Source organism: Mobula birostris, chromosome 10 (assembly GCF_030028105.1).
Source record: "Mobula birostris isolate sMobBir1 chromosome 10, sMobBir1.hap1, whole genome shotgun sequence".
Classification (NCBI taxonomy): domain Eukaryota; kingdom Metazoa; phylum Chordata; class Chondrichthyes; order Myliobatiformes; family Myliobatidae; genus Mobula; species Mobula birostris.
In genome coordinates, this window is record NC_092379.1 from 98,811,800 (window position 1) to 98,826,518 (window position 14,719).

Genomic DNA, 14,719 nt, shown 5'->3' on the forward strand with positions numbered 1-14,719 from the left:
ATGCAAACTGGCATGAACTCAATGGGCTACTGGGTCTTTATCTGTGGCATGTCTTTATGACTTTGGCAAAGTCCCCTGTGGTAGGCTTGTTGAGAAAGTTAATGAGACTTTGGATCCAGAGCAAGCTAGCCAATTAACTTGGTGGTAGTAGGCAGAAGTTGGTCATGCAGGTTTGTTTTTACCCAGAGAGGAGGACTGTAAGCAATGGTGTGCCACAGGGTTTAGTGCTGGTTCCTCAGCTGTGTCATCTACATTAACTATTTAGGTGAGCATTAAGCTGGCAGGATTAGTAGGTTTGCAGATGACAACAAAATTACAGGTGTAGTGAACAGTGAACAAGGCAATTAGGCACTGATCAACCGGGAAAATGGTCAAAGGAACAGTAGATGGAATTTAACTCAGAAGTACAAACTGATGTTTTTGGAAGTTAAACCAGGACATGATACAGTGAGGTGCAGTGCCCCAGGGAGTGTGTTGAGCAAGGAGACCTAGGAGAATAAGCACATTGCTCCCTGAAAGTCAAAAGGGTGGGGAAGGTAGTGCATGGAATGCTTCCATACATTAGCTGAGGTACAGAGTACAAGAGTTGGGACATCATGTTACAGATGCACAAGAATGTGGTTAGGCTGCATTTGGAGTATTGTATTTACTCCTGGTAGCCACACTCAAAGAAAAATATGATTATACTAGAGAGGGTGCAGAAAAGTTTCACAAAAATGTTGGCTGTATTACTAGACTTGAGATATAAGGAGAGATTAGATAGACTTGATCTATTTTCTCTGGAACAAAGGCAGCTGAGAGATGACATGATCAAGGCATACAAATCTGAGATTATTACAGATAGGCATGGTGAGCCAAAGGGAATTTTTTAAAAAAATATTGTATGACTCTTTATGATGCAGTTTCCCTGAACCCTTCCAATCACCTTTTCATTGGTTCAAAAATCCAGCCACAATCTTAATGACACCTTACATTCATAATAGATCTTTATTTCTTGTACAAATAGATAAGATTCATAATTCAAGTAACATCCTCACAATGCCAACTATTAGTTTATGGACCACTGCCTTCTAGAGTAGTGAACAGTCACCTTGAAGCAATTCAAAGATGAAGACTTGAAATCTGAAAAGCAAAATGTAGAATATGGGATTGGAATTATACTGGTACAATATACAGAATCTTCACCCAAGTGCACAGGCAGATGGTTTATTATTTTCCCTTCGTATTTTTAAATTAGTAAGTTTAATCATTGGAACCACTAATTACAGCATGATAACATTTAGATCTTTTAGTGGCCTCATAAATGAATTTTGAGAAACACAACCAGACCTACTATTGAAAATATGAAAACAATTCAAAAAATAAGAATTCTATTATCATATTTTCTGGGAGTGCCCCATTATCAAAGACTATTGGAATGGGATACATAATGCCCTACAAGATATCTTTAAATGTAAAATACCCTTAGAGAGTAAGACCATATATTTTGGGTATATACACATCAAGAATGGTTGAAAAGAGATAAATATTTAATGAATATACTGCTGGTGGCTGGTAAAGACCCTTACCAGGAAATGGTTATCACAGGAGAGCCCAACTTAATATGTATGGATGGAAACTACAATGGACATTTACAAAATCGAGAACATAACAGCATCTGTTATTAAGTTGGAACGATTTGATTCATACTGGGAAAAATGGTTTAACTACATAACATCTCATAGGCCTGATTTTATTCTCACAAGTCAATGAATGTTGTAAAATAATAAATAAATAAATCACTCCCTACTTTATACATAGTTTTCTTCTTTCAATTGTTCTTTCTTTCCTCTCCCTTCTACAAGTATACCCCAGATAAATATTATGTGGAGATTTGTGACAAATATGATATGTATCATATACAGTATCTGAAATACATCTTATGGAAATGTTTGTTTGTGATGAACTTCAATAAAAAATTACAAAAAAAGAAAAATAAGAATTCCACATTTAAAGTAAAAAAAAAACCCGAATCAACAATTCATATTCTTGGAGATCACAAACTAGTTCTGCTACTTGGGCTGAATGAGACTACTTCAGTAGCACAATATTCATAGATATAAGAATCAAAGAAAAAAAAGGCTTTGTCAAGTACAAAATAAAATTGTTATATGGACAATGGTTTACAATGGCAGTACAATGGTACTAATGTGTTCACATCCAATCCAGATCCTAGCTCAATGTTTGTTGAAAAGGTCATTAATCCAAAATATCAATGATGGGCAGATTAAGAGCACTTAAAAGGTAAAGTATTAGCAGCAGTCTTTCAAAAGCCAATTTGCAGTTTTCAAATATCTTATTACAATTCAATAGGTTCAAAAATATAAATAATAAATGCTTAAACTATTAAACATTGATTCAGCATATCACAAAAAAAAGGGGCCTATGTTTTCACCTCTCATCAGCTCCAGTTATGGATCTTCTTCCATGTTATATTAACTACAAGAATGACTAGCAGACACTATCTGTAACTGTGCTTCTTGTTAATGAACTTCAATTATCTCCAATTTACAATTTGACTATAGAATGACCATCCTAAATAAGAGTGCATATGCTGAAATCTGGAGCAACAAATAATCTGTTGGAGGAATTCAGCATCCATATCTGTTGGAGGAAAGTAATTGCCTATATTTTGGGTTGAAACCCTGCACTGGGGCATTCAAAATTTAATATTGTGTATTCCTTGAAAGAATGCCCAGCTTTATTTTGTTCCACTTTGTTTTATGTATCATAGCAAGTTTGTTAAAACTGGCAAAATGAGAACAGGATTATAGCGATAATGGGTGGCAAGGTGGAGATGCGTCTCTAACAAAGGAGGGGTAAGATGCTCCTTCCCTCTGCTAGCCTGCAGGTCACCCTTTGGCAAGGCGTAACACCTACCCAGCCCCACAACCAGGTCACCTGATGCCATGGGAGCAGGTGGTGAATGGTTGTATGAACAGCTGAAGCGTATCATAAGTCCTGGTTATGCGAGTATTGACACCAGGCAGGCAATCTCAGAAGAGTATTGATAATGGCTGGGTCACCTGTCCTATAAAGACACTGCCCCCCATCCCCAGAAGGCGGCAATGGCAAATCACTGCTGTAGAAAAAAAAATTGTCAAAAACAATCAGAGCATTGATAGAAAAAGAATAAGCAGATTAAAGACTGATGCAAGACCATGGCTGCCCACATCATACAACATGACACAATGATGCTGATTATTCATACTGACACAACTGTATTTCTGTTCAGTGACCATCCTGTTGTACATACTATTTATAAATTACTATAAATTGCACATTTAGACAGATGTAATGTAAAGATTTTTATTCCTCATGTATATGAAGGATGTAGGTAATAAAGTCAATTCAATTCTATCAAAATGCTGTATCATTGCTAAGGGTGAGAATGCATCTCTGAAGCAGATCAGTTTTTGTGTGAACCATACTAAGCTGGCAGGGTAAAAGACAGGGTCAACCACCTCTATTTGAACAACAACCTGCAAGTGCTAGACAATAACAAGGAAATCAAGAAAGGGAAAAAGGTAATTTTTTTTTTTTTTAAATTATACAATTCATGCACTGTTCTGACACAAGACCATACACAAAATAACCTGCATGCTAACCAAGGAGTACAAATCAGGCTCATAAAATATACTGAACTCTACAAAAACATACCATTGCTGTGGATGGTTAAAAAGTAAGAATAGCAGAGACATAAAAGGTGTTTTCAATATATACAGAATTATATTAGACTGACAAAAACACCCAACATTTTAAAGATGAATCATTACAGGCCAGTTTCATGCAGCTTGTGGTGAATAGTCACAAACCCATGTTCACAAATATTTTGGGTCAGATCTGATGCCTTACCTAAAAATAGGAGGAAAAAATATACTATAGTTGGCAAATGTATAAAACATCTCATACTAGAAATTATATTACAATATTTACACTATTTAATTACTGCTCAATATCTATATATACAGCATTTTCAGGATTCATCATTCACTAAGAGTCTGGGAGATTTAGTGTTTCAAGTTCACTTCAGATTGTTGTTTATCTTCTTCCGACTGCCTTGTACTTTGCTTGGTGTTTTATCCATTCTCTCTAATCTACTAAACAGAGGTCCTGTATCAGGCCCCAATTTTCTTCCTTCAAAAATGCATACATCATTATGGTATCTGGCCAAAAAGTTCAAATGACCCCAGTCTCGCTCATGCGGGCCAATAGCCAGCCGTGAAAGCAGCTGATCTGCAATTGTTGGGATCACCGGCTGCAATAAAATCCCATAGACACGGAGACACTCGAAAGTGACGTGAAGTACTGTTTCCAGCCAGCAACGCTCCTCAGCAATTTTACGGTCAAGCTTCCAGGGTATGTGTCTATGGAAAAAGCCATTGGTTAATCGGACACATAAATTAATGGCTTCCAAGGCCTTATAAATTTGTAGATTTTCGAAGCAGACCTTAACATTCAAAGGCAGTTGTTCAACCAACTTAATCATTTTGTAATCTTCAGCTGTTGCTCTGCTCATCAGAGGACTGTAGTCCTCTGTATGCCCCTCAGGAAAACAGTGGTTTGAAAATGTTGAGTAGATTTGATCAGGATTCATGCTTTTACTTGTACAACGGTTAAGGAGGCCTCCTAAAGCATCTGCAAGCTCTGCATTTAGAACTTTCACCACCTTATTATCATAATAGTCACAGTCTGCATCTGGCACACCTTGCCGCAGCAAAAAATATCTGAAGCCGTCAACAGTGTATACCGAAGATCTTTCTGTGGGATCAACAACATTTCCAAGGCTCTTGGACATCTTCTGACCATTGACTGTCCAATGAGAATGAACATAGATTTGTTTTGGTAACGGCAAGCCAGCTGCCATTAGGAAAGCAGGCCAATAAACAGCATGGAATTTGAGAATATCTTTTCCAATAAAATGATGCATGGCAGGCAGATCTTGAACCTCTGGATAACCTGCTACAGTCAAGTAATTAACTAAAGCATCTAACCATACATAAATTGTTTGTGTTGGATCTCCAGGAACTGGAATGCCCCACTTCAAACGGCTTCTTTGGCGTGATACTGATATATCTGGAATGTCTTCCTCTAGCCAATGAAGAACAAAACGATAGAATTTTTCAGGCAGAATTACTTGTGGATTCTTCTTTAACCATGTTAATAACTTTGGTTTAAATTCAGATAGCTTGAACATGTAATTTTCTTCTTTAGTCCATTCTACCTGTAGGTTAAAAATAAAATTTAGAATAATCCAATGTACAGTCAAAGCATCACTTTTCTCTACGTGAAAGCCAGAATGCAATTAGTAGGTACTTATTGTGAAGTACAGTACACTTACCAAAGTGAGAATTACTAAAAAAAGTTAAGCTATTATCAAGTATGACTCAGTGTCAAATGGGATACTGACAATATCTTGATACAGCAGTTGATCTTTTGAAGTTGAATCAAGATACCATAGGTTGTTGAGAAGTTAGAGACAGAAGGTCACTTTCAGCAGTCTTGCTGTACAAGTCACATCACATTGTGAAGCTAAAAGTTAAGAGATAAAGAAACACAATTTTCTTTCAATCTTTAATTAACACTAAAGTGAACAAAATACTGTGGCTGGGGGGAATTCAAAATAAAAATGCAAAATGGTGAAATTACATTGCCGGTCAGGCAGAATATATGGAAAGAGAAACAGTTAATGTTACAGGTCAATGCAATATTACCAGCAAGCTGATAAAACAGCAATCATCTGAAACATTACAGTTCTCCATATGTGCTGTTTAACCAAAGTATTACTAGAATTTTCTATTTTCATGGCAAAGCAAATGAATCTCTCCACTAAGGAAAATCAGGATACTATATAAAGCAGCATAATGAACGAGTGTATTGCTCCTTTTCATTTTCAAAATTAATTCAATGCACTAATCCCATCTAATGTTTCTGATCAATATTGTTAATGGTAGATTTAAACTCCCCAATGTGAAGCACAGAATTACCTTGTGACCACTTTCCAAAGATACCTTAATAATATTTCCATGTGCATCTTTTCTTTCCAAAACTTGTGAATCAGAAAAGAAAGTCTCATCTGGAGTGGAGTACCATCCCTCATAAGTTGCTTGGTAAAGGTAACCGTTTTCATGCAAAGCACGCCAAAAATGTTGGACAGCGGTTTTGTGACGCTCCTCTGTAGTTCGAATATAATCTGTATATGAAACTAGGGACTTATTGAACAATTTCTTGAACTCCTCGGATATACTTGTACAGAAATCCAATGGGCTCTTAGCTGCAGCGTCTGCAGCTTGTTGAATCTTCAGGCCATGCTCATCTGTTCCTGAAACAAATGAAACAGCTGAGTCATGCAACAGAATCTGACAAGAAATATACAAATACTTTGATTAAATGAGAAAGCACTCATGGCTTAGTTGACTGCAGTAACACAGATGCTCTAGGGTAAATGATGATGGATTTTTAAAAGACACAATTGCAGAACATTTAATTTTAGCCAAGGTGTTCTACACAAAAAATAAAAATATTGAAAACACTCAGTACGCCTGATCTGAAGCAATGATCATTTCAGCATCACTACCGTCACTGACTTTATCAACAATTCTGAAATGCCCGCTTCGCTGCCCCTACTACTGTGTGATCAAGAATCGCTGGAAGGGAAGGTCCCAAATCCTCGGCTTTGCCTATTGCTGGGGCCGGGGTCGAAGCACTCGGCAGAGATAATGCTCAGTGTTCCGTGTCAGAGGCTCGAAGTTTTCGGACGGACTCAAGCCGGCTGTGGTCGGGTGCTTCCAGGGTGCTGCATCGGCAAGTTTGCGGCACTGGAGGTTCATGGCAGAGTTTTTTTTTTCTTCCTTCTACCGTCTGCGTGAGATGATGGGACTTTCAAGAGGCTTTGAGACCTTTTTTTTTTTTTTATTGTGCCCATGGTCTGTTCTTCGTCAAATTACGGTATTGCTTTGCACTGTTGTAACTATATGTTATAATTATGTAGTTTTTGTCGGTTTTTCAGTCTTGGTTTGTCTTGTGTTTCTGTGATATCATTCTGAAGGAACATTGTATCATTTCTTACTGCATGCATTACTAAATGACAATAAAAGAGGACTGCGTGTCCTCATAATCTAATTGTGTTGAGGACTATGTACCAAAGAGGTGATGTGTGTTTCCCAAACCAAAAGCAATGAATGGACCAGGAAATCCACTCCTTAAAGTCATCCAGATCTGCAGCATTCAAATCAGGTGACCCTGATCTTTACATGAAATAGAGATACGAACTCTATAAAGCTATCAAGGATGCTAAGACAGTACCAGTCCAAAATCAAAATAGAGTTCCAGACCAGCCATCATTTGTGGCAGGGCTTACATACTATAACAGGCTACAAAACAAAGTTGTGCAGCATTGCCAACAACAGCACCTCCCTTCATAATAAGGTTAATGAATTCTGTACACATTTTGAACAGAAGGAAATGGGTATGCCACTACCCATCTGAACAGCCTCCAGTGCACCTGAACCCACAGATACTTTTGCAAATGCAAGATCAGTCTTCTGGATAGTAAACCCACAGAAAGTATCTGATCCTTATAATGTCCCTAAACGTGCCTTTAGATCTTGTGCAGATCAGCTGATGGAAGTACTTGCAGACCGTTCTAACTTCCCTGTTTCCATCTGTGGTTCCTATCTACGAAAACAAGATAATATGCCCAAATGACTACCGCTCAATGGCTGACATTTAGCATCATGAAGTGCTTGGAGAGTTTGGTCATGGCATGTATTAACTCCAGCATCCTAGACCTTATCAACCCACTGCTGAAACAGGTCTCTGACTAGCATCTTCTTGGCCGTACCTCATCTCTGGAGCATTTGGGCAGTAAAATTACTTGTTAGCCTATTGTTTATTGACCACAGATTCACCATTAATAATATAATTCTAAGCAAACTCATCAGTAAACTCCATGCCCTGGGAGTCAACACCCCCCTCTGCAAATGGATCTTTGACTTCCTGAGCATTAGACCACAATAAGGATAGGCAGCAACACCTCTGCCACAATTAGTCTAAACACCAGTGCCCCAAAAGGTTGCATTCTCAGTCCCCTACTCCGCTCCCTGTATACTGATGATTGCATGGCCAGATTCTCATACAACAATGGAGTACAGAAAAAGAGGTGGATAAAATGATGTCACGACAACAACCTTTCCACCATCAACAAAAGAACTACAGATTGCCCTCCTTCCTTGGGTTAGTGCATCTGCATCAATAATGGTGTTGAGGTTGATAAGAGTTAAGTGTTTCAAGCTCCAAGGAGTGAACATTACCAATACTTTGCCCTGGTCCAACCACGTTAACATGGTGGCCAAGAATGCACAGAAACACCTCTACTTCTCAGGAAGCTAAAGAAATTTGGCCTGACCGCACTGATCCTTATCAACTTTTAATTGATGAACCAAGAAAGTAGCATGACAATTGCTCTGCACATGGCCAGAAACTGCAGAGAATAGTGGACACAGCTCGGCACATCTCAGAAACCCCTCTATAGACTCTGTCTATACTTCTCACTGTATTAGAAAAGCAGCCAGCATAATCAAAGTCACCATGTACCTCAGACATTCTCTCTTCTCACTTCTTCCATCCGGCAGAAGACACAAAAGCCTGAAAGCACACAACACAGGCTCAAGGACAGATTCTACCCTGCTGTTATAAGACTATTAAATAGTTCCCAAGTACAATAAATTGGGCTCAATCTACCTCATTATGATCTTGCACCTTGTTTACCTGCACTGCACTTCTCTGTCACTGTTATAAATTATTCTGCATTGTTATTGGCTTACCTTGTAAGATCATTACACATTGCATTGAGCTGTGACATGTATGGAACCAGGGATGAAGGGGTTAACCTATGAGGAGAGATTGAGTCATCTGGGACTATACTCTCTGGAGTTCAGAAGAATGACAGGGGATCTTATACAAAATTTTGAAATGGACAGATAAGATAGAAGTAGGAAAGTTGTTTCCATTGGTAGGTGAGACTAGAACTAGGGGACATTGCCTCAAGATTCGGGGGAGAAGATTTAGGATGGAGATGAGGAGAAACTGTTTTTCCCAGAGAATGGTGAATCTGTGGAATTCTCTGCCCAGGGAAGCAGTTGAGGCTTCCTCACTAAATATATTTACGAAACAGTTAGATAGGTTTTTACATAGTAAGGGTTATGAGGAAAAGGCAGGTAGATGGGAGCTGAGTTTACGGACAGATCAGCCATGATCTTATTGAATGGCAGGGCAGGCTCGGTGGGCTGGATGGCCTACTCCTGCTTCTTATGTATGAACAGCATGCAAGACAAGTTTTTCCACTGTATCCTGGTACATATAAATAATAAACTAATATCAATTCTTTCCACAAGTACAGCTTGGCCTACCAAGTACATCAAGCATTTTCTGATTTCTTCCAGGTTTCCAACATCCACTGCTTTTCGTTTAAGTTTCAGTACTATGAAACATGACAAATGGCAAATCAATCAGCAATGATGACAAAGTGTCACCATATCAAAAAGCAGCATTTACTCACCAATCCCTGCCTGTTACAAGCAGTAATCAGTCCCTACAGACCATAGATCTACTTTAATGAGTTGTATCCAACCAGCATCAGCCATCTTCAGCCAAAATATTTTCCGTCACTGACAGAAATCAAGGAAGACACTAGCCTGGCTATTACGCTACTTATCAAAGCAAACACAAAGGCATATTTGTTTTCAATCAGTATTTGGAGTGTTTTATTTACCAGAGGATCAGTCTTTAACTTTTAATTTCTAGTGCTTGGGGTTTCTATCCTTAAAAGCTTTTAGATTACTGATGCAAACTACTTTGCCATAGCAAAGGTGTTTGATGGTCTTAATCTGTAGAAATGCATTCCCATTGCAAATGTAATTCTATAGAACGATGTCTATTATTTAAGTACACTACATAATTTTTAACTACTGAAATTGTATTGAATTAGCACTGCGTGTGCCTAAAACATAAAAACAAGGCATTTTGAGTTGAGATTTTCCTGAGCGACTCTCCTCAGAAAATCTACTACCATTCTCTTCTACAACTCTGCTCGTTGCATTGAACCCGTTTCACTTACAGCAGCAGTTTCATATAAAGTTACATTGAACAATGTTACAAACTGACCATCTGGAAAATGAGGCAGTGTAACATCGTATTCATCACATTCAATGGAATCACCAGAACTAAACCTATCACTAAAGTGCTAACCACAAACACATCTAAATCAGCTACATAACAAAAATATCGTGCTTGCAAGAACATTGGAAACCAGCTGGGTTGTACGTGACACACTCTCTAACACCTCATTGTTTCAGCATTGAAAAGGCACAGCTATTACTCACCTCGGACAATTATTCTACACACCAGTGCTCCACGAGGTTGCGTCCACAGCTCCCTACGTTACCTCCTGTACACTCATAACAGCATAGCTATATTCTGCTTGAACTCCATCTACAAGTTTGCAGATAATATCAGCGTTGTGGGCTGTATCTCAAACAATGATGAGTTAGAGTTCAGGAATAAAGTAAGAGCTTGGTAACATGGTACCATGACAACAATACTTTCCTCCATGTTCAGCAAAACAAAAAAGCTTGTAATTGACTTTGAAAAGGAAGGTGATGCACATGCTCCTGTTTACATCAACAGCGTTGAAGTTGATAGATTTGAGAACTTACAAGTTCCTAGGAGTGCAACATCACCAATATCCTGCCCTGGTCCAATCACATAAATGCCACAGAGAAGAATGTACATCAAAACATCTTCTTTCGCAGAAAACTACAGAAATTTGGTTTATTCTCATCGATCCTTAATTTTTAACGGAGCACCATAGAAAACGCCCTATCTGAATGAATGACAGCTTGGTATTTTAGATTATGAAGACATGCAGTCCTCTTTTATTGTCATTTAGTAATGCATGCATTAAGAAATGATACAATATTCCTCCGGTGTGATATCACAAAACACAGGACAGACCAAGACTGAAAAAAAACTAACAAAACACATAATTATAACATATAGTTACAACAGTGCAACAATACCATAACTTGATAAAGAAGTCCATGAGCACAGTAAAAGTTCAAAGTCTCTCAAATGTCCCACATCTCACGCAGACAGGGAGAAGGAAGAAAAACTCTCCCTGCTATACCCGACCACAGTCCAACTCTGAGTCATCCAAAAACTTCGAGCTCTGATCAGCTCTCCGACACCAAGTACTGAGCGCGATCTCTGTCCGAACAATTCAACCTCCTTCTCGGTCGCCAACAGCAGGCAAAGCTGGGGATTTTGAGGCCTTCCCTCTGAAAGATTCCCAACCACGCAGTAACAACAGCAGCGAGCGAGCGTTTCAGAAATTTTTCCAGATGTTCCTCTGTGCTTTCACATCCATCTCCATCAGATCAGAATTGTCCACGGCCCCTACTTAACGGATACGATATCATTTTTCACTGGAGGGCTGCACACGCGCTGCTTCTCTCTCCTCCCAAGATAACCGTTATGCATGACTGCAAGAAACTGGAGGACAGCTCAGCACGTCATGGCAACAAGCCTGCCCTTTCTTGATGCATCAGTTAAGTAGCCAGCATAATCAAAGTCCCCACCCATCCCAGACATCTCTCTTCTGCCCTCCCATCCGGCAAAAGATACAAAAGCCTGAAAGCATACACTACCGACTCAAGGATAGCTTTGAAACCACTGTTTGGGACTATTAAATAATTCCTTATTGTATACCTGCACTGCACTTTCACTGTAGCTGCTATACTTTATTCTGTATTGTTACTGTTTTATCTTGTTCCTCAATGCACTGTGCAATGATTTGATCTGTATGAACAATATGAAAGACAAGCTTTGTAATATATCTCAGCTAATGTGACAACTCAAAAATCAATTCCACTCCCACAGCACCTTCCAATGGCAGGAACTGTATTTTTTAAAATCAATTCTCAATTTCTGACACTCACATCACCTTGGCAAAGTCTTTTAAAACAGGAACATATTTGAATATATTACAAGTCAAGCAACCCAAAGTCAGTCTCATTTTGGTTATGCTTTATATCTCTATTTAATATTGCACCCTGTAGGTGATAATTATAGAGTTAAAAAGCAGAAAATGCCATTAATATTCAGGTGAGGTGGTATCCATGACAAGCTACTGAGTAAAATTCTACCTGTTTAAAGAAAATCAAAATACTGCTGATGCCGGAAATCAAATAAAAACAGAAGCTGAGTCAGAAAGAGCAAATTCTTTCTGTCTGTGTTAGAAATAGCCATTTTTCTCATCACCATGGCCTCACTTTAACAACAGACAATAAATGCACAATACTCTTCTAACACACAAAATGCTGGAGGAACTCAGCAGGCCAGGCAGCAGCTATGGAAAAGAGTACAGTCGACATTTCAAGCCGAGACCCTTCAGATGCTGCTTGACTTTGAGTTCCTCCTGCATTTTGCCTGTGCTGCTTGGATTTCCAGCACTTGCAGATTTTCTCTTGTCTGTGATACTCTTCTATCTCTTGTCTGTGATACTCTTCTAACTGCAACTTTGTATACTTCTCTTAACCCATTTGGTCTCAATCAATCTGAGATGTAAACATCAGGATGTTCTTTATTAACTGCAGCTCAGCATTCAATACCATCATCCCCTCAAAACTAATCCACAAGTTTGAAGACTTTGGCCTTGGATCCTCAATTTCCACACTGTAGACCCCATCAGTTCAGATTGGCAACATCTGCTCCACAATCTCCATCAAGCACAAGAGAACCACATGGCTGTGTGCTTAGTCCCCTACTTTACACACTCTATTTTTATGACTGAGAGGCCAAGCACAGCTCCAATGCCATATTTAACCTGTCATTGGCCAAGTCTGTATATAGAACACCTGGCCAAGTGGTGTCACAACTACCTCTCAATGTCAGCAAGACCAAGGAGCTGATTATTGATTTCAGGAGAGTGAAACTAGAGAGGCTCAGTAATTTTAAATTCCTCAGTGTTAACATTTCAGAGGATCTGTCCTGGGCCCAGCACTTAAGTGCCATTACAAAGAAAGCACAGCAGCACCTCTGCTTTCTTAGAAGTTTGCGAAGATTCAGTATGACATCTAAAACTTTGACAAACTTCTATAGATTTGTGGTGGAGAGTACATTGACTGGTTGCAGCATGGCCTGGTATGGAAATACAAAAGCCCTTAAATGGAAAATCCTACAAAAAAAAAAAGCCTAGTCCATCACAGGTAAAGCCCTCCTCACCAATGAGCACATCTACATGGAGTACTGTCACAGGAAAGCAGCCCCCACCACCCTGGCCGTGCTCTTTTCTCACTGCTGCCATCAGGAAGGAGATACAGGAGCCTCAGGACCCACACCACCAGGTTCAGGAACAGTTATTACCCCTCAACCATGAGTCTCTTGAACCAGTGGGGATAACTCCACTTGTCCCATCACCGTACTGTTCCCACAACTTATGGACTCACTTTCAAGAACTCTTCATCTCATGTTCTCAATATTTATTGTTTATTATTATTTTTTTGTATTTGCAGTTTGTCTTTTGCACATTGGTTCTTTCTCCATCCTGTTGTGTGCAGTCATTCATTGATTATGTTTTTAGGATTTTCTGAGTATGCCTGGAAGAAACCGAATCTCAGGGTTGTAGATAGTGACATACATGTACTTTGATAATAAATTTACTTGGAACTTTTGTTGCTAACTAAACTCACTTGTTTCCCCTCTTCCTCAGTTTTGATGAAGAATCACAGAACCAGACAAGAGTAAACTGTCGACATTTCAGGCTGAGACCCTTCTTTAGTAACATGGGGTAAAGGTACTGACTCCTTCGAGATAGTAACGGGAACTAAACCCTCGTCGCTCATGCTGTAAACCTTACGTCAACCACTATGTTACCTTTTACACTATTCCAAAGCCCAATCTTAAGTTTAAGGCACAGTAGCTCATCTTTCCAAAGAGAGACAAGAGTCAGCTGAGACGCTGAAAATTGTTGAAACAAACAATTGTCTGGTCGAACTCAGAGGGTCGAGCAGCATCCGTGGGAGGAAAGAAGCTGTTAACGTTTCTCGTTGGAAGTCTACTTTAGGACTCGTCTTTTCAGTAAAATACGCTACAAATACCAAGCTTCTACATTAAATTCAACTTCAAATGACCTAGATTTTCCTGATTTTTACATACCCAGCCTTCCCAGTGAAAGGATCTGGAGCTGATAAATTGACTGCTTCTCTCTTTGCAACTACTGCCTGGCCCACTGAGGATTTCCTGCACTTTCTGATGTTAATACAATACCTGTTGTAAACTTTGCTTCTGCCCCCAATAGGACCTTGAAACGATACAAAGCGTCCGCCAGCACCGCCGAGTACAGATGCCCGATATGAGGTTTTGCATTCACATAGAAAATGGGGGTAGTGATGAGGAGAGGACTGGGTTCTGCCGCCGGCCCAGAACAGGCTCGGCCTTGGCAAGCCGAGCCCGGAACCAGGCGGCATCTAATGACCTCTCCATTCCTGACCACCGGCTGGAGCCGACTGGTCCCCTGAGACGTCAACTGACGGGAGAAACACAACGACACGAAACCCCACATTCAAAAAACCGATCAATCTCACAGTTACCACTTAAGACGCCATGTTACTTGGCGCCTGCG

The 14,719-nt window shown here is 39.5% G+C and overlaps 1 protein-coding gene across 2 annotated transcripts; it reads right to left on the reverse strand.

Annotated features, from left to right (window-relative positions):
* Positions 1 to 998: 998 nt before the first annotated feature.
* Positions 999 to 14,719, reverse strand: mars2 (methionyl-tRNA synthetase 2, mitochondrial). Of its 2 annotated transcripts, none has more exons than XM_072270672.1 (3): positions 14,365 to 14,719; positions 6,051 to 6,361; positions 999 to 5,263 (listed from the first exon to the last, which is right to left on the reverse strand). In XM_072270672.1, exons 1-3 carry the CDS (start codon positions 14,657 to 14,659, stop codon positions 4,064 to 4,066), a joined length of 1,806 nt encoding a protein of 601 aa, XP_072126773.1. In that variant the 5' UTR covers positions 14,660 to 14,719; the 3' UTR covers positions 999 to 4,063. The 2 variants fall into 2 exon arrangements, with proteins under 2 accessions (XP_072126773.1, XP_072126772.1); XM_072270671.1 differs by having other exon boundaries at positions 6,027 to 6,361.

Excerpts from the sequence above, each read along its gene's own strand:
- mars2 (XM_072270671.1), bottom strand. The coding sequence starts at position 14,659 with ATGTGGGGTTTCGTGTCGTTGTGTTTCTCCCGTCAGTTGACGTCTCAG. Across the intron at positions 6,362-14,364 it reads AGAAGCAAAGTTTACAACAG|GAACAGATGAGCATGGCCTG; the intron begins GTATTGTATTAA and ends CATTTGTTTCAG. Across the intron at positions 5,264-6,026 it reads CTTTGGAAAGTGGTCACAAG|GTAGAATGGACTAAAGAAGA; the intron begins GTAATTCTGTGC and ends TTTAACCTACAG.